The 20,297-nt window shown below is 36.5% G+C and overlaps 1 protein-coding gene across 1 annotated transcript in view; it reads left to right on the plus strand.

The window, feature by feature from the left end:
• LOC106883373 (uncharacterized) overlaps window positions 1-11,826 on the plus strand; it is an 84,671-nt gene extending 72,845 nt beyond the window's left edge. Inside the window, exons 6-12 of the mRNA XM_052972701.2 lie at window positions 265-348; window positions 4,317-4,356; window positions 5,799-5,869; window positions 6,243-6,302; window positions 7,161-7,215; window positions 8,274-8,349; window positions 10,232-11,826. Of these exons, the coding sequence (XP_052828661.2) occupies window positions 265-348; window positions 4,317-4,356; window positions 5,799-5,869; window positions 6,243-6,302; window positions 7,161-7,215; window positions 8,274-8,344 (381 nt within the window). The 3' untranslated portion in view covers window positions 8,345-8,349; window positions 10,232-11,826. The remainder of the gene's footprint in view (window positions 1-264; window positions 349-4,316; window positions 4,357-5,798; window positions 5,870-6,242; window positions 6,303-7,160; window positions 7,216-8,273; window positions 8,350-10,231) is intronic.
• Window positions 11,827-20,297: the final 8,471 nt, after the last annotated feature.

Here is a 20,297-nt window from a genome sequence, read left to right on the forward strand (position 1 = left end):
CCCAGGCATCCAGATTTGAAAACCTCATGTAATACATTACATGGTCTAGGTACTTAGATACTCTATTGCATCCAGTCTAAGCCAGCATAGAGACCTGAAGATGGCAGCTCATTGTTTATGAGAAAGAAATGAAATTATATTCTATTCTCTACATAAGAGCTAACATTAGCAGTCTTTTGTAACAGCAGCCAGTGTTTGTCATTAATAATTCATATATTTCATACTTATTTAACGGCATTGAGTTGATGTTTGTTCTTAATTCAGTTAGACGATGAAGAATTAGCAAAGAAACTTCAACAAGAAGAAAACAATTTCCGTTCTCGGCCAAGATCTGTCAAAAAAACTCCAGTAAGTAATGTTTATGATATTGTTTCAGAAATAGTTAATAACCTATTGAGGTTATTAACTAACATTTGCTAACAGCATTATGTTAATGGAAATAATTTGTATTGTAATTCTTATTGTTAGTTCTGTAATTTTTTTAGAGACTGTTGTTAGCAGCACTGTTCTAATTATTAATTATGCTCCCAACGAGTTTATTGAAAATGTATATAATTACATATTGGCTTCAACTGTTCTTGACTGACATTGCTATAATCAAAATTTGGGTTGATTTTGCTGAGTTTTGCACGGTTAAAAATGAAAATTTATATAAATTACTAAACTAAAAGCAGCCTGAAGAAACTATGGATTGGTCTGCATGGGGCAAAATTACACTAACAAAATTTTATTTTTTGTCTTAGGTCAGTAAGTGTTATTTCCTATTTCTATCTTGAAATCAAAGGAAATGATTACCATACCCTGCAAACTTTGTTTTTTTTTATCTGGACATCACTGTTTTGAAACTGACCTATTTTCTATTACATTTCAGACATATTCAGTACTGAGTTGCTGAAGCAGAAATATTGTTATAGCAAATATTCTGCTCAATACCACAGATTTGCTTGTCAGTTGCTTGACTGTAAACACTTGAACATGTCTCTTGGTGGCTGACAATGTGCATCTCTGATCATGAGCAGGAGTAGTGGGGAAGCATCATAGCCATGTGTTGAGAGGGATTCTTTGGGGTTTGAATAAATGTAACAAAAGCAAAGTTTGAAGGAAATGTTAGTCATTTTTCATACTTTTTAGGGATAAGCAAATGGGAAATAACAGTTGCTACCCAAGAACAAAAATCATGTTACATAGTGTTATGTAAAGAAGTTTGTGAATTTAGATAAACTTGTCTTCTGTAGAGGGACAAAAGAATTCTTTCAGTTTAATAAAATCTCTTTATCAGAGAGAGATAGAGAGAAACTTTTTGTAGTTTATGGTGATGTTAGTATAGAAAATACAAAAAGGTTTCTTCAGCAAAGAGCTTTATTCAAAACATTAGGCCACTTGTCTCCCCATAGCATACAAACTTCACTAAATTTGCAGCTTGTTTTACTTTAAGATGTTTGCTTTGAATTGAGTACTTTCTAGAAATATCTGCATACCCATGAATTAGTCATTTAAGCCACATTTTTAATTTTGATATTTTAGTCACCACATATGTTTAGTGCCAGTAACTCATGTCCCAGATATGTCACGGTTCCTTTAAATTAATATTGATAGTCACAACTGACCAAATTGTGTACAGTGCCAGTCTAACTTTATATTCCCACACTGCATTGTTCTTGCTCACGTAAGTTAGATACAATAACAGTATACAGCAAGAGGCAGTATATTTGAATGGTTTATAGCTTGAAATGCAGAGCTGGAATTCTCACATGATCCAGAAGAAAGCAAGGGCATGTTAGTTTAGTGTGTCTGCCTTTGAAGTTGTGTTTGCCTTCCTCTGATGTTAAATCACCCATTGATCTCTGATTAGAAGTCAAGCAATTGACACTAGACACTTGCATAAAAAAATAAAGATATATTGATTTCTTATCTTGATACAGAGTCGCATATTTTTGGGGAAGGGTATGTAGTGGATTGAATTTTATTTTAACAATCCTGGTGAGAGAATAAGTACCAGATTTGTAGGGCAATGAAAGTATGTAATCTAAGGTGTATAGTCTAGCACTCTTCTTCTCCTGACATTCCACTGTATTACAAAAGCAAGAAAGTCAACATCATACTGATTTTTCTGTCTTATCTATGTAACAATTTTCAAATGGAAAGGTTAATATGTCACTACTGAATATCGACTTATTGTACAAGTAATTTAGAATTTCTTGAACCCAGAGTTTGCTCCTCCTCTTTCTCTGTAAATCTGAACTTTCATATCTGTGCATAAAAATTAATAAAGTAATTTCTTTGAAATTACTTTTGTCACTATTATTCCTGGAAGGATGAAAGATGAAGCTAATTGTGCCAAGATCAACTTTGCCTTTTATCCTTTCAGAGTTGATGAAATAAATTTCCATTGAAGTGCTGGGAGAATGTTTAATTGATTATCCCTTCTTGCTCTCTGAATTTCTGGCTTGTGCATATGTTAGAAATTATTGTTACCAAGAGATTATTGTTAATAGTACCAAGCTGGAAGTGGTGTGGCACTCTTAATTTTTCTAGGCTCATACAAACTGGTGAGAGTGTGGTGTTGTGGTTGATGTTTAATTTGAACTTTTATAAGTTGATACCAGTCGATAAAATGTAGGCATCTCTGAAAAATGAGTGAGCTAAGGATTTATACTGTGTCCATAGGATAAGACATGGTGGCCAAGAACAGAAAGGCTGGTGTGTTGAGTATGCCAGAGTGAAGGTGGGACACAACTTATTTATTTAGAGCAGTGGTTCTCAATCAGGGTCTAGATGACATCTGGAGGTCCATATAAGATTGTTAGGGGTCCACACTAGGAAAATAATAAATTGGGAGATCTATAGTCGTATTTTAAGGGTCCATGAAAAGTTTTGATTTAAATGTATCTGTTGCAAGAAACAGCTAGGTTTCTTTCTCTAACATTTTACATCATTCTACCTATACAAGTGAATAAATGAATAACAAAATGGAAATTTTGAAAGGAATATCTATAAAATTTGTTTTTAAACATCAAATAGCTATGGGGGGGGGGGGGGGGCACCAGAACAGAAGAGCAATCAAAGGAGTCCATCGGCAAAAAATGATTGAGAACCATTGATTTAGAGGAACAACGGCTGCCCACTTGTAAAGGGTTGCCCATGCCTGATATAAAATATATTTGTTGATCTTCTGTTAAAGTTTCACCTGTCTTGTTTTGATGTTGTTGCAGCAGGTTGAGAGAATTGTGCATTGTATTGTGATGATACAATTAATATTTGTAAAAGATATGAAAAAGTAGATATAGTGTTTGATAACATACATGTGTGTGAGGTGTTCAGATATGCTGCAGGGTGACTTGTAACATATCTAGCTATGGAAAAAAGCATTACTTTGCTTGGAAACAGGTGAGAGTTGGCAACAGAAATGGTGTCTGGCCATAGAAAATCTGCCTCAACAAGTTCCATCTGACCTATGCAAGCATGCAACAGTGGAGCTTGATGCTGTCCTATGGCTCACTAGCTCCTGTCTGATTCATACCAGCATGGAAAACTGATGTTAAATGGTGATGAGTAAATATACTGCCGGGAAACAACAGAAACCCCTACTGTATTTTTAGTAAGACACATGATGAAACATCAAACAGCATGAATGTCCATGATTACCAATGTCTGTAGGCATGGCACCTAAAGAGAGGGAGATAGACATAAACCCACGTACACACACATATATTCATATAAAAATACATACACATCCATATGCATATATTTACATACACGCACATGTATATTTACCTGCCTATATGTACACATCTTTATACAGATAAATATATACATCCATATGAGTGTATACTTCCCACCTCACACTCTTGTAATCTATCCAACCACACATCTCTTTCTCATCCTCTTGCAGTGAGGGTTGACAACAGGAAGGGCATCTGGCCATAAAAGATCTGCTTCAACAAATTCCATCTAACCCATGCCGACATAGAAAAATGGATGTTAAAACAATGATGAGGATGATAATGCTGCACTGTCCCAGCCCTCTCTCTCTCTCACTCATATTTCTTAGAGCCCTTTCTTTTTCCCTTGTCCAATTACTCAGTGAGCTGACACTGATTAAATGTTTTATGTACTAGACTTCACTATTCTTTAGCTCTTACAAGGCTAATTTAGACAAGGTGTTATCCATATATGTTGCAATTAAGATTTTTTTCAGTGACAGTATGAGAGACTTTCTTCTCTAAACAAAACAAAAAAAAAAAATGTGTTTTCTGGAAATGTTGTTGAAATTCTAATTACTGTTTACTTCATTTAATACACTTGTTTTTTTCCAGGCACCTCCTAAAAAAGAAAGAAAACAAAAAGATGGAAAAGGTATGTTATACACAGTTGTACTTTCATGTTTCAAATTACACACATGTGAATGTTTGTAATTACATTTATGTTGAGATAAACACAAACATATGCTAAATATCTTCTTCCATTCAAAGATTTCAAATCTTTAAAATATAACCCTAGAAACTGTCTGTCTGGTTCGTTATCAAACTTCTAAGTTATTAGACATTAGAAGATACCTCATAAACGGATGCATGTTTGTGTATGTGTATAAATATATATATTTATATATAAGAGGATGATTTTATAACTTTGTTAAACCAAAAAGCAATTTCATTAAACTGAAGAACAAAAATAAAAATAAGACTGCAGCTGGAAGTGCTCAGGTGACACCAAGGCGAAAGGAGAAATAAATTGAAAGGTATAATGAATAAACACTCCAATCAGTCAGAACTTGAAATCATTCCCAAATTTTCCAAAATGAAATATAAATACACTACATCTCTGAGAAACTATTAAACTTTCAAGAATCCACTCCATTACTGTGTAAAACAATATGTGTATCTGTGTTTGTGTGTGTGTTCCCTTGTTTTGATATCATCAGATGGTTAGAAATGAAGCTATGCTCTTTCCAGTTTTCTGTGAAAAACATTTGGTTATGGGAAACCATTACTTTGCTTAGAAAAAGATAAGTGTTGGTAATGGCATCCAGCTGTAAAACAATCTGCCTCAATGAATTCTGACTCATGAAAAAGTAGATGTTAAAATGATGATGAAGATGATATATATATTCCATGGTAGAGCACAATTTGTCATTATAGACAAGTGGCCTTTTTGGCTTGGCTGTTTTGAGCTGAAATCTTCTCATTGCCTGAAATTCTGTCTGGCACTACTTCATTGTATTTCAACATGAGAAGTGATGTTCTCTGGTGACATCTTAAAAACCTGATGATTTAAGCAATGTTATTGATACTGCTGAAGATGATATGAAATGCATGTAATAAAACTGAACTCCTAAAAATATCTGAATTTCCAAAACCAGTCAACTCAACTTCTCATTTTCATTAGTTTACCTTTTAATTGGACTTGGAACAAGTTCATCAAGCTGTTTGTGAACTGGTTTCAGTTCTTAATACCTTTACTGCATTTGCCTCACTCAAGTTCTTGGGAATGGTATAAATATTGTAACTCTCACATTTTCTTCACACCTAATTATCACAGGTCTCTCTCACACATACACATGCACACAGCCGATTATCCTTTGCTACTGTTTGAAGGTGGATCCTTCAATATAGTCCCATGTTGTGGAATATGCAATGATTATAAAAAAAAATCCCTAGTCTTTGTGAATGTAGAAATTAATGTCAGTGACCAAGTTTGAACCATTAATCGTAACCCATTCTTTCTAATACACTGTTTAACAAAGCTTATTTTACATGAAATCACTATTGTAATTTTCTGTTTTATGTTCTACTTCACAGCCCGAGTGTCTATTTACAGCAAGCCATGTATATTATCTGGTGAATTAGCAGTTGTTATGGGAACAGACAGAGTAAGTAGGACAAATGTTTTCTTCCAAGATACTGCATTTACATCTCACTTTTCCTCTCTTATTCATTTGAGTATATTTCTGGAAATTTGACTGTGATGTGTACAAATTGTTGCAGCAAGTATTTTATTGCTATTAAGTTCTTTTCTATCTATGGGATTATGTTAACATAAGAAGTAATAATCTTTAGTGTTTCAAATATAATAGTTAAACAGAATATAGTTTGGTATAGTGACATTTAGACAAGATAGTGAATTTTTGTTAAAGGTGGGGAAGCATATTTGGGAATTCAAGAGTTTGACATCAGTGTTTTTGAGATATCACTGCAGTTTGTTTCTAGCTCTGGTTGATATTGTCTTTTATTCATTATTTTTAGATGGCAAGGAAAGATGTTGTCAAAAGTATGTGGAAAATAGTCAAAGAAAGAGAACTTGAAGTAAGTATTTGTATCTTTTCCCAAACTCTGTTCAACATTTTTGCAATCTGTAAGGAAGGTTAATGCCTTAACTGTTTTCTATTTTTAAATATCTCATTGTCTTAAATTCCTAACATCCTCAAATAAACAGACTTGAAAGCAATCTTGTAGATGAAATTTAATTTACTTGGGAAGAAACAATTGTTTCCTATTGATTTCTCTAGACTTGTCAGATAATTTACATTACTAGCTAATCAAATACTAATTGAGTTAAATGTTGTACCCACTGTTTACAGTAATGAATGGTCTCTCTGAATTACTTATATTAACTAAGAGAGTAAAAATTATGTATCTTTATCATGGCAGCGAGCTGGTAGAAACATTAGCATGCCAGGCAAAATGCTTAGCTGTATTTCACCTGTCTTTACGTTTTGAGTTCAAATTCTGCTGAGGTCGACTTTGCCTTTCATCCTTTCAAGATTGATAAATTAAGTACCAGTTGCGTACTGGGGTCAACCTAATCGACTGACTTCCTTTTCCAAAATTTCGGGCTTTGTGCCTAGAGTAGAAAAGATTATGTATCTTAGTCAGGACTGTTATGCAAACTGGCAGAATTATATCCCATACTTAATCTTCTGTTGAAATAAATGTCTGTTATCTTAAGCATCAAGAACAAAGATATAGAGCATGTAATACCATAACTTGAAACAATAATCCAATAATAGACTGAAACCATATATCTACTTGTCTGTTGTAATTCAATTAAACTCTTTCTGAATTTGTTACTCAATAATGCTTTAGCCATTTAGTTTATCAACTTCAATGATCGTGTGTTTTAAATGTTAGGCATAATTAATGTATTTTCAACGTCTCTTTCAGGATCCTAAAAACAAACAGTTCATGATTTGTGATGAGCAACTTCAGAAAGTCTTTGGTAATATATGGAATATTAACTACTTTTTACCTCTCCTTCACTTGTTCTTTCAACATGCTATTACAATGTTTATGATTTGAAACTCAGCAAAGTTGCATGTATTGTTGTAAATTAAATAAAGGTGCCTGTGGACCTCTAACACAAAATATATCTGGTCTGTGAACCTCTTCTGTTTAGTCATTCATCTCTTCTCTTTGATCATGTTGCTTTCAGGGATTCTTATGACTCCATTATTATGAATTTGAATTGAGATCTTGAGTCATAATAAATCTTTCATTAGCTGATTATTCAACCATAGATACCCCCCCCCCCGGATGCATTGCAGTTACTCTCTCGATAGAGCTTGGTGGTCCTGACTGTTGATCTTCTAGGACTCCTCCACTCCACATTAATGTAAGAAGCACTGTTGACTCAGGTGAGCCCTTCTACTACCTCTTCACAATCTGCCATGTTGCAGTCCCATGACTTTACTGTATCCTTGGCAGGCTGAATGGGTGCTACACCTTGCCAAAAGGCAACCCGTAATTATGCAAGGCATGGTTGTTGCTCCACGAGGTATTTTCAAAATACCCACATACCCATGAGTCATTAATAATTGTATTTTACTTTTTTTTTTTCTGCTGCTGTTGAGCCCCAGTTTTTTCCTGACCTAGCAAACCTATGATCAGATGTCCCACCTGTGGCCAAAATGTTTTTTACAGGCAGAGAATCCAATATGTCCTTTATTTAAAGACATTAGGCAATATTATGAAGATTTGCTTGCTATCATTATCAGGTTGTGGGACTAGTGATTTTGTTGTTTGGTTTAGATGGTAAATACCCATCATTGGAGTAAATTCAAAAACACATTTTTCTGACACTCTAACAATTCTGCCAGCTTCCTATATAGGTTTGTTCATTATAATTTTCCTTCTACTAGACTTGACCTACAGCAATGTTGAAAATACAAAACGTACCCCAAGATTCTGACTTGAAGCTTCTCTCTCTCTCTCTCTCACTGATCAAGTATTGTTGTACATCAGATTTCATTATATCCTATTTTTGTTTACAATTTATAGGGAGAAAACGGGTCAGGACATTTGGAATGATGAAACATCTTAAAAATCACATCAAAGATGCTGTGGACTAAATCATGTGAGTATTATTAAACTATACAGATCACAGTCATGGTTACTACTACACCGTAACATAAAATCCTCATTATTGACATTTTAGCATCTGATACCACTGCATCCTTTATCTTCCTTTTCCATAGTTACCAATTGCAATACTTGCTTAGCTGCTTACACAGCTCAGCCTCTTGTGCAGGTTAACATTATGCATCCAATGGATTGTGATCACCTAGTTTCTCTTTTACCTCCAGATTTTTCCATGTAGTTACTTATGTTTCGCTATTTCACACTTCTTATACATCCTTCCTCCCTCTTGCATGGAGAATCTTACATTTACAGCTGATAAATGCAGTAGCTTGCTGAACTTCTTTTGGCTCTTTCTTCACTTAAGCAACTACATTTTCGTTACATCAAACTCCTGCAATAATTAGTTCATGTAGGTAACATAAATTAATCAAGTGAGTTAGCTGTCTGAGATTTGTTAGATCTTGTAACAAAATTCATGAACTTAACTGCACTTGTGGATTTACCATCTTTGAAGAAATTCTCTTTCTCCTTTAAGTCTGCAAGAGATCTCACCACCTTTTTTGTGTATGCATTAATTGCACCTAGTGCACAATACTGAATTCCCTCTTAATGTCTTTCCTACACAACAAGCAACGCTACTTTCCAGATGTTACTGGAGATTTTGTTCTTTGTTGTTTTGTCGCTAGCACTGTGGTTTTCATCATGTTGACCTTGAATTTAGGCTTTCAACTTCGGGTATGCTTGTAATTTTTTCTGCAACCCTGACACAGATCTTGCTACAAGAACCAAATCATCAGCATAAAAAGTTTCCAAGGACAATTGTCCTGAATTCTTACAGATTATAATAAATAAAAGTGGGTGGATGACACCTTACACATTGCGATACTTATTTACTTGTTAACAACTACAATCTTGCTAACTTTATCATCCACACATATTTGCATGGCTGCTACAAACCATTCAATGTTCATCTTGTTTTCCTGATGCTCAAAGGACTTTGTGAAAGTTAGAGTAGTTTGTTCTTAGTTTTGGTTACCTCATCAAAAATATGGTATGGGTGACTCAAATTACATTCTGTTCAAGGTAATCCTGAATTTTGAAAGCTTGTTTGTATTTGCTACTTTCTAGTATATTTCCTCTGCCCTTGTGGCAGTTCACAATGATCCTGCTATGCTAGTCTTGTTAAGGATTGCATCTTCCTGTACTAAATAACTGGCCTATGACCAACATAACCTCATGTGTTTAGCATTTTAGTAACTATTCCTTGTAGACAACTGCTTTGTTTGTGTTTAATTCTTTAAATAGAATTACTATCGAGTTAAATTCGACGACTGGCACCCATGCCAACGTCGTCTCTTTCATTGGACACGAAACTTATTGGGGCAAGCGAAAGCGAAATCGTGATGGCACCTGTGCCCAGCGTCACCTTTCTGGCACTTGTGCCTGCAGCATGTGTAAGGACTTTCGAGCGAGATCGTTGCCAGTGCCCCTGGACTGGCTCTTGTGCGGGTGGCACATAAAATACACCATTTTGAGTGTGGCCGTTGCCAGTACCACCTGACTGGCCTTCGTGCCGGTGGCATGTAAAAGCACCCACTACAATCTCTGAGTAGTTGGCGTTAGGAAGGGCATCCAGCTGTAGAAACTCTGCCAAATCAGATTGGAGCCTGGTGTCGCCATCTGGTTTCACCAGTCCTCAGTCAAATCGTCCAACCCATGCTAGCATGGAAAGCAGACGTTAAACGACGATGATGATGATGATGATATTAAAACTAGTTTTTGATTCTATGCTCCTATTTGGTAACGTGATACAGCTAATGAACTCCCATGTTTCCTTTTTTAAATTTAAATTTTAAATTGTTTCTTTTTCATTTCAGAAGCCATCAAGATCAAGCGGGGTATCAACGATTCAACCTTGCAGAACTTTCCGTCTGTACACTGCTTACCTACCACTCCCTCCACTGTAGAGCTTTTTGTTTTTTTTTTTAACCCTCATCCATACCATGCATTTAGGATCCATGACAACTACAACTGCCAAACCGTGTTTCTTCCCATCTTGTTCTGTCTGTCTGTCTCTTTCTCTCTCTCTCTCTCGCCCCCTTTCTCAGAACCTGTCTGTCAGTTTGTGTGTGTGTGTGTGTGTCCGTGTGTGCATGCATGTGCGTGTGTGTCCCCCTCTTTCCTTTTGTACTTTTCACACCTCATTGCAGATATGTTCAGTGAATGCTTTACTGTTACTCATCATTTCATTCAGAAAATGTTACTACTCTTACTACCACAATACTCCTTACTACAACTACTACGACCACCATCCCCTTAGCTCTTGCTTCTGCTGCTGCTACCTCTGTTACTCTTAACAACTGGTACTGCTGTTTCATTGGACAATTAAGCAGGGTTCAGCAGCTGTTGACATTGCATTGAATGGTCTCCATTACAAGACTAGAATATCCAGTCTCAAACACAAAAAATATATAAACATTTCCTTCCATCTTCTGGATGAGAACTTACTTTCAATATTTTTTTGACTGCCATTCCCCCATATATATTTTTCTCTCTTTCAAGTACAACAAGGTTTCAAGTCTTAGGCCAGACTCTTTATTTATGAATTTTGATGCAACTTTGTTGGTTTATACAACTGTGGCTGCCAGTATGGTCACTGGACGTAATATGTCTGATGTAGTTAAATTTTAAGGGTGGTTTATATAGGTGTCTTTACAATTTTATAAAGTTTTGTCATATACCAGCTCTTGAAAATGTGAAAGTATATAATGTGCATTCATGCACACACTTGATATATGTACATTGTATCGGTGTGAATACACACACATACTATTACTACTACTATATATTAAGGTATATATTTATGTACGAATGTTTTCTGTGTAATATGGTGATCCTCCTTGAGTTTGACTAAAGCAGATCGCTTGACAGTCAAATTGTCTTTTAGACTACACACACACACATACATAGTACATACATACCAATCTTTTTCTGTGTTTGTACTGATTATAGTCACGTCAAGACCAAATTTTGTTTTATTTGTGTAAGCCATACAATGGATATAATTGTTTAAAGTTTCTAACTGTTGATCTGTGTTAGGTCTTTAAGAACCAGATTCTAAATTTTGGTTCAGTAGACTAACTTTTGACTGGATCCTTGTTCCAGTTTAATAATAATAAAAATATTTTAAAATCCATACAGTTAGTTTAAAATGTCATTCTACTAATCTCCCACATGTGTAGATTTGTTTTTTTGTTTTTTTTAAGATTGATTTTTATTTTTATTATACATATTCCTAATTTAAATAATCATTCCCCTTCCCTTTTTTTTAACTTCTATCTTGAACCAAGAGTACAAAATAAAATTTAAAAAAAAAAAACTGCAACAAAGCAAAATTTTTTATAGACTTGTTTGAGAAATTACAAAATTGGAAGGAGAAAAGAATTAAAAAAAAAATAAATGAATGCAAAAATCCTAGTATTTTTATTGTATTTTTCTGTGGAAAAAAATATTTTCATGTACCTCGTTTTTACCCAGACGGCCTAGGTTTGATTCCTGGCATGGGAATGCTTTCTTCATGGTGTGTTCCACCATGACCACAGCCGCATGGCTGAAACGAGTAAAAGAGTAAAAAAAAAAAAAAAAAAAGTGACCAAAACTTGGAAGGAAAATCATTTCTCCAGGTGCAGATATTCCCTATATTACCAACAGTGGAGGAATGTGTTCTGAATGCAGATTAGAAGTGGAGAATGTTCAGGGAGCTATTAACTTAGCTGACAAGGGGATTTTTCACTGAGTGAAGAGGGTAAACTGTATAGTGCTTGTGTCAAACAGTGTTATTGTATAGTAGTAGATATGGGATATTGAATGGCGAAGACATTTGTCAGAAAAGAAATGAAGCAAGCATGATCTATTGGATGTATGAATGACAAGACATAGCTGAACTGAGAGGAAAATCCTGGTATTAGAGGAATCAGGTATAGTGTGCAAGAGAGATGATTGCATTAGTTCAGACTTGCAATGTATGTAGGTAAGGAAGTGCCAGAACATCCATGCAAAGGGTACCATCAGAAATGGTGAAAGGTGATTTCAAGATGGCAAGAAGCTGCAACAAGTGGCAGGATGTTGTGTTGGTGAAGATCTTGAGTTCAGTTTTACTGCGCTGTACCTTGGGCAAGTGTCTTCAACTATAATCCCAGGCTGACCAAAGCCTTGTGAATGGATTTGGTTGAAGAAAACTAGAAGCATGTTTGCTAGTGATGAAACTTCTATATAGACATTCAGTTAATCCTTTTTCAACTTGCACACCACCATCTTAGAGGACATTCAATAATGTAATCCTTAATACTATAAAAATAAATGAGATGGTGAGAGAGAAGTGTGTATGGATGGATAATGGTGTGCTTGCTCTTAGTGATCCAGAAAGGAAAGAGCCATGGAAGAGCTACTATGAAAGACTATTAAATGTGGAGGATGAATGGGGCGAAGGGAGTCTTCCTCATATTGTACTCAAGAAGATCCACCTACCACAACAGAATTGGGATCCTAATTTAAGGCAGCGAGCTGGCAGAAATGTTAGTACGCTGGGCGAAATACTTTGCGGTATTTCATCTGCCGTTACGTTCTGAGTTCAAATTCTGCCAAGGTTGATGTAATTGACTTAATCCCTTTGTCTGTCCTTGTTTGTCCCCTCTCTGTTTAGCCCCTTGTGGACAATAAACAAATAAGAATTGGGATCCTAAATCCAAGGTGTCGTGTAAAAAGCTTTGGTGTGGGTGCTGGTGCTATGTAAAAAGTACATGAGTGCATACACACAAACACACGCATTTATATGACAGGCTTCTTTCAGTTTTTGTCTACTAAATCCACCTACAAGACTATAGTAGAAGACACTTGCCAAAGTTGCTGTGCAGTGGGATTGAACTCTACACCACATAGTTAGGAAGCAAGCTTCTCAGCCCATGGCCATGCTTGTACCATGTAAAAAGCACACAGTATACCTTAAAGTGTGGAGACACAATGGCCCAGTGGTTAGGGCAGCGGACTCGCGGTCATAGGATTGCAGTTTTGATTCCCAGACCGAGCGTTGTGAGTGTTTATTGAGCGAAAACACCTAAAGCTCCACGAGGCTCCAGCAGGGGATGGTGGCGAACCCTGCTGTACTCTTTCACCACAACTTTCTCTCACTCTTACTTCCTGTTTCTGTTGTACCTGTATTTCAAAGGGTCAGCCTTGTCACAGTGTGTCACGCTGAATATCCCCGAGAACTACGTCAAGGGTACATGTGTCTGTGGAGTGGTCAGCCACTTGCACGTTAATTTCACGAGCAGGCTGTTCCGTTGATCGGATCAACTGGAACCCTCGACGTCGTAAGTGACGGAGTGCCAACAACAACAACCTTATAAAGTGGTTGGTTTTAGGAATGGCATCCAGCTGTAGAAACGAAACCAAAACAGACTGTGGGACCAGGTGTGGCTCCTTGCCTTGCCAGTTCCTGTCAAGCTGTCCAACCCATGCCAGCATGGAAAATGCATTTTAAATCACAATACTTATCTACACACATATGTGTGTGTGTGTGTGTGTGTTTAAGAAGTTCACCCCACTGTGTAGGTCCAGGTTTGGTCCTACAACATTGGGAAAGTGTTTTTAACTGTAGCTTTAGTACTGTAATTTGGTAGATGGAAACTGTCTGTTTGTGTGTGTGTGAGCATGAAGTTATCATTTCTATTCTTTTGCATGAAATTGAGCTAAAAAAAACAAAGCAGTGTTGTTATGTTTACATTGATGGTGAACATTATGTCCCGTAGTTCTGCACTCTCAGAGCAGTAGCATATAAATCCTTTTAATCCTGAAACATATATACAATCATTATTCTTAAAAAAAAATGTTGACAGTGACTTCAAACATATATACAATCATTATTCTTTTAAAAAAATGTTGACAGTGACTTCAAAGTTTGGCCAGAGAGCTCTTGTTGGACTGCTGGCTGAAACTTCAAAGTCACTGTGAACAACACTTGTTTAAGAATGATAAATTTGTACTCTGCAAAAGTATAGAGTAACCCATCAGATTAATGTAAAATTGTTTTTATTATAACATAAAAACAAACATTAATATATGTTGTGTAGAGAGAGAGCAAAGAAGTAAATGGACTCTATATATAACCCATGCAAATGATTTGTGTATCATGATCAAATGTTTGTGCTGTCCATTAACTCACTCCCCACTGTCAAACTGACATTGTCTCTACAGGTGCACAGTGTGCTACACATCAGATGCTGAAATGAAGGCAGAGCAATGTGAAATGAAGTGTTTTACTTACTCAAGAAAATACACTGCCTGATCTAAGAATTGAAACCATGTTCTTGCAATCATGAGCACAACACCCTAACCACTAGGCCATGTGATTTACTTATTATAAAGTACATTCCAGAAACTTTGAGACTTTAATAGAGATATTAATTTCAAAGAAGTACAAAATTCTAATCTTCAAAATTGAGGCCTCTGACCTCAATGTATTTGTTGTAATGTTGCAGCCCCTTTGTGAATGCCCCATGGAAGTCCTCCAAAGTGAAGGTCTCCAGGACCCTTGTCACAATCTCTATCTTTTCGATGTCTTCAAAATGACTGCCTCTGAGGTTCTCCTTCAGCTTGGGGAATAACCAAAAGTCACAGGGAGCAAAGTCTGGATTGTAGGGAAGGTGAGGGACAGTTTTGATGCCCATCTCTGCCAAGCAGTTGGTTACCAAGATAGAATTAGGGATTAGTGCATTGTCCTGGTGCAGGTGCTACTGACACAAGTGAAAGCTCTCGCCTTTTGTGATAAAATCTCTTCCTGAACTCTCAAAGCATACACAAAGTACCCTTTGTTGACTGGCCAGAGGGAACCCATTTAATCAGATGATGCTCTTGCTGTTGAAAAAAAAAAGGATCATCATGAGCTTCCAGCTGGAGTTGCTTTGCCTGGACTTCTTGAGTCTGGGAGAGCTAGGATGCTTCCAGTGAACACTGTCTCTTGGTCTCAGGATCATAACAGTAAGTCCAGCTTTCACTGCAGGTCATCAGAGACTCAAGTACCCTTGGATTGGAGGTAGTATTTCTTTCTGTTCACCATTGAGCACCTGGGCACAAACTTCACACAAATTTTGCACATGTTCAGATCTTCATGAATAATTCTGTGTACAGTTGCTACACCAAACTGTATACTTATTGTCTTTATAAGATACATGACGGTCTTCAAGAAAATTGTGAATGTTTTCAACCAGCTCTGATGTTCCTCTCCCTCTCACACATCTCACCTCATCACTACCTTTTTTGAACCTCCTCTATCAGTGAAAATCAGATGCTTGGCTCATGCAAGTTAATCCATAAGTAGTCTGGAGTATGTCATAAGTTTCTGTAGTGTTTTTGCCCAGTTTAACATAGAACATTATTGCATAGTGAGCTTCCAAATTGTCTTCACATCCCAACTGCAGCATTCTGCAAACTAGTCAGCTGTGACAAGTAGTGCTTGGTAGGGTGTGTTCAAAGTACTGTTACAGCTGTCTCCTTCAATCTAGAATTTAAAAAAAGGAGTTGGGAGATCAGCTTATTAAATGTATATGATTGACTAAAATTACAGTAATCTAGGACAGTTATAACTGCCTCTCACCTATTCAAAAGTTCTGGAATATATGTCATCAGCGCTAAGTACTGATGTGGAACAAATGAACTCTAGGCCAGTTAAAATATATTTGTGACATATCTTAACCCACAAAGGCAAAATCACTGTAGCCATTATGGAGAAGAAAAATTCTTGCCTATGGCAGAGGTGCAAAATCACATCTGCCCAGCATCCCCATATGAACCCCTAGATGTGTCATGTAGCTCTTTAGCTTTCCTTAGTAGAAGACACTGGAGAGAGATAAGTAGTAGATTCACTGGGTGAGGATGTTGGGCAGATGTGGATGTTTGCCTTTGGAGTTTATGTGTATATATAACGTATTTTGTAACCTCCTGTACCCAGATATGCATCTATATATACATGTAGATGTAGGTATGTATGTATATATGCATATACTCACATATTATTTATATATATATATATATGTAGGGACGACTGTGCGAACTCATAAAAGGAGAAATGGTGACGAATGGAAAAACAGAGGACTCCTTTTATTTAAACGTGTCACACGGTCGAACACAAAAATATATATATCAAAGATGATATACAAAATATGTTATGCGACAATAACATAGATGACCAGTAATGAAAGACCACAACCGTATTAGATGAATAACAGAGATATTTATTATGGCATTAAAGTGTATGTCTATGTGAGAGTGTGAATGCGACATATAAGAACATAATCAAATACAGGCCGTCATACAAAGAAAAGTATGTATGTGAGTGATACATGTGTGTGTATGTGAATTATTACAGCAGATAGAGAGTCGATAACACGTGAGCAATTATACCAGTTCTTTAGTACACAATGGTATGAGTCTGTATGTGAAGTGAGTTGGCTGTGTGTGGCAGAGCTGATCACTAGTTGTGATGTCGTGGCATCGATGCCGGGCCGTGATTCTTGTTATACAGATGTTCGTCGCTGGCTGAGATCTCTTGTCTGTTTATTATCGTGGTGAAGCTGAGTCACCTAACAGAATCGAAGAGAGAGAAGTGCCGCGGTGGTTTAGTTTGGTGTACATAGAAAGTCGTGTTGACACTGGTGGAGATTGCTGCTGTTTGGTAGTAGTCGTAGAAACGTGTTGCTGATATGGCGACGGCGGTGGTCATCGTTGGCTGGACGAGGCTGTTGAAGTGGTCGCTGGCTGATTGTTGCTGCTGCTGTCGTGTGGTACACGGAACAGTCTCTAAGAGAAACTGGACCGAGACATTGTTGGGTATGAGTTGATCTCTTTAAGGCGTTAAGGGGGCTCCAAGACGGTAGCAGAAAAACACTATCACGTGACCTTATTAAGGGCTGTGATTGGTCAGTTTGCGTTCTGGCGGGAACGGTTCGAAGAAGTTGCCAATTCGAATAATGATCAGTCACGTGATGACAAGGTTAATGTTTTCCGCTACGTTCGCGTTTGTTTATATTTAAATGAGAAGAATGGCGATAGCAGTTTTGTATCTAATGGCAGTAGGTAGTTTCACTATATATATATATATACACATACATACATAGCATGGAAAACGGACATTAAATGATGATAACATTACTGTAATGATCTTTGCTCTTGGAGCTGGGTGGTCTCATACCTCTACCTTTGTGTCCAACTGTTGCTTTCTCTGCACTAATCTCTTCCCCAGAACTTTAGCCCTCAGGAATCTCTTCCCTGTAGGGATTGACCTGCAACAGTTAAAACGGAACCTTGACGGCATCAGTTCTACCAGTCTCAGAGAGCCTGCGAAAGATCATGGGCACAGGTCCTTCTTCCAGATTCAGCAGATAAAGAAAACATGTATCTTCATTTTGTTCCAAAATGCTTTACGCCATATTAAAAATAAAAATAATCTTACAGTTGGGGAGCCCAAAGAATAAATAATTTAGTGTGGAGAAGATAGATGTAATGAAAGTTGGTGATAATAGTCATAGGGTGAAAACTACAATATTTTGGTTATGTTGTGAGGGGGCCAGAACCTCTATAGCTACATCCTTGGGTCTAGGTGGATGTAAAATGATATCAAGGACTGGGAAAGGTTCTGGCAGAGTGTACGACTGAGAATTACAGCAGAGTGACTGCATTTTGTGGTGGGGAGTGATGTGAGTCTGAGACACCCCACTGACCCTCATCTGTGAGGATGAGCATACTCATTCATTTATCCAACAGTTTAACCCTTTCGTTACCAACCCGGCTGAAACCGGCTCTGGCTCTGAGTACTAATGTCTTGTTCTCATAAGTTTTGAATTAAAATCTTCCACCAAACCTTAGTTACAATTTATGTTCCTAACACTAGCTTAATGATAACTAAGTTATTTTACTAAATTCTTTGTTATATTTTAAGTAATTGAAAGAAACACAGAGCATCTCAAAATAAATACAGTAACGAACGGGTTAAGGAGGCTGCAGAGAAAATTAACAGAATTTATTGCCAGGAACAAATTTTTTCACTGTTCTATGCAGCTGTTACTCATCAAAATCCATCATCATCATTATCAACATTTGACATCTGTTTTCCATGCTGGCATGGGTTGGACAACTTGACAGGAACTATCAAGGCCAGGGGCCATACCAAGTTCCATAGTCTGTTTTGCCTAGATTTCTACAGCTGGATGCTCTTCCTAAATCCAACCCCTTTACAGAATGTAGTGGGTGCTATTTATGTTAGTAGCACATTAGTTTTCCAGGATTCCCCTTGCTCAAACCTTATCCATTTCTAGCAAAAGATTACTGTGAATACTCAACCCTTCGCACAGTACAGCATAAATGATTTTGAGATTGAATGGAATTGGTCCCAGTACTGACTGGTACTATATTTATTGATTGACCCCCAGGAAGATAAAAGGCTAAGTTAATCTGAGTCCAAACACAAAAAGCTGAAATAATTTACAAGGTAATTTGTCTGATGTTACAATGATTCTGCCAATTAACTAACTGCCTTACAAGTAAATATTAAATCTCTTTTGATACCAACAGTCCCCGTGTCAAATTGATCTAAAGACTTTTCATCAAAACTTCATGTGAATATACGTTCCAAACACTAGCTTAAACCCTTTTGTTACCAAATTTCTGTTAAACTACACTGCCGTTGTTTCAATTAATTTTGAAAATGATGGAGAATTTAGTGAATAATTTTGTCATTATTAATAAACAAGAAATTTTGATGTAAGGTTTTAATTTAGATAACTTTAAATCAAGAAGTTTGTGTCATAGAATGAGGAGTGTTCTCAGACAGGTTGGTAGGTATCAGGATTAAATTCATCCACCCATCTTCTCTGCTCACTATACCTGATAAGGTTGTGGGGGTAAAGTCCTCATAGAGTCCTATCAGAAGCAACCATCATGAAACTTTCCAGTTGGATTCCCAAGCACGACCAACTAAGTCTATCAATATTATCCAACCATTTCTCTTTTGGTCTACTTCTAGGTCTTATGCCAGATGTCTTGGCTTGAAGAATCTGTCTTGTGATTTTTTCCTATTACATTCTAATCACATCCATAGTACTGGAGCTGTGATCTTTCAATGCTTAAATGGCAATGTAATTTTGAGATAAAGACAGTGTATCCAGGATCTCCAGACAGTGATGTTGGATAGAGAAACGTGCCAGGTGAATCCAGCCATAAAAAAAAAGTGTATTTTAGCACAAATATAGTAACAGCAGGATTATGTCAGCACTCCACAAATTCAAGTCAATGATTTATCAGTGCCGCTTTAGCATGTGGTCTACCTCGCCCTTTACACTTTATTTAATGTGCAGTCAAACCCTAAACCCAACCCAGATCAGGTAATTTCAATGTGTAAACAGATATTGCAGTAGATCACATGCTAAAGTAGCATTAAATCATCTTGCCTGGAGTGTTTATAAGGGTTAACAGGAATAAATAAAAACAACTAGTAATAGTTGAAAAAGAAAAATTCAAATTTATTCCAGCATTGAACTGTAAATGGTTCTCTTATAGAATTCAAATTAGAAAACTCAGCACTTAATATTTTCCATCAAGAAACCTTTACTGACAAATCATAAGCTTGTCATTTATTTAATAACATTTCTTGATATATTTTTCAGCAAACTATACTTAATACAATTTTACCTGTTACAAGTAGAATTATAACCTAAGTTAAGTTTATCTAATAAATGATGTTTTACAGCAGAATTAACCATGCATTTTTCAGACTTAGTCTTATAACAATTCAAACAGAAACAAAATATTTCAATACAATGAAAGCTCTGAGAATTTTCCTCTTTTTCTTTCTTACCAAGGAAAACCTTTGGTTAAAGCACAACAAATTTATTT

The sequence above is a fragment of the Octopus bimaculoides genome, chromosome 14 (assembly GCF_046866305.1).
Source record: "Octopus bimaculoides isolate indiv1 chromosome 14, ASM4686630v1, whole genome shotgun sequence".
Taxonomy (NCBI): domain Eukaryota; kingdom Metazoa; phylum Mollusca; class Cephalopoda; order Octopoda; family Octopodidae; genus Octopus; species Octopus bimaculoides.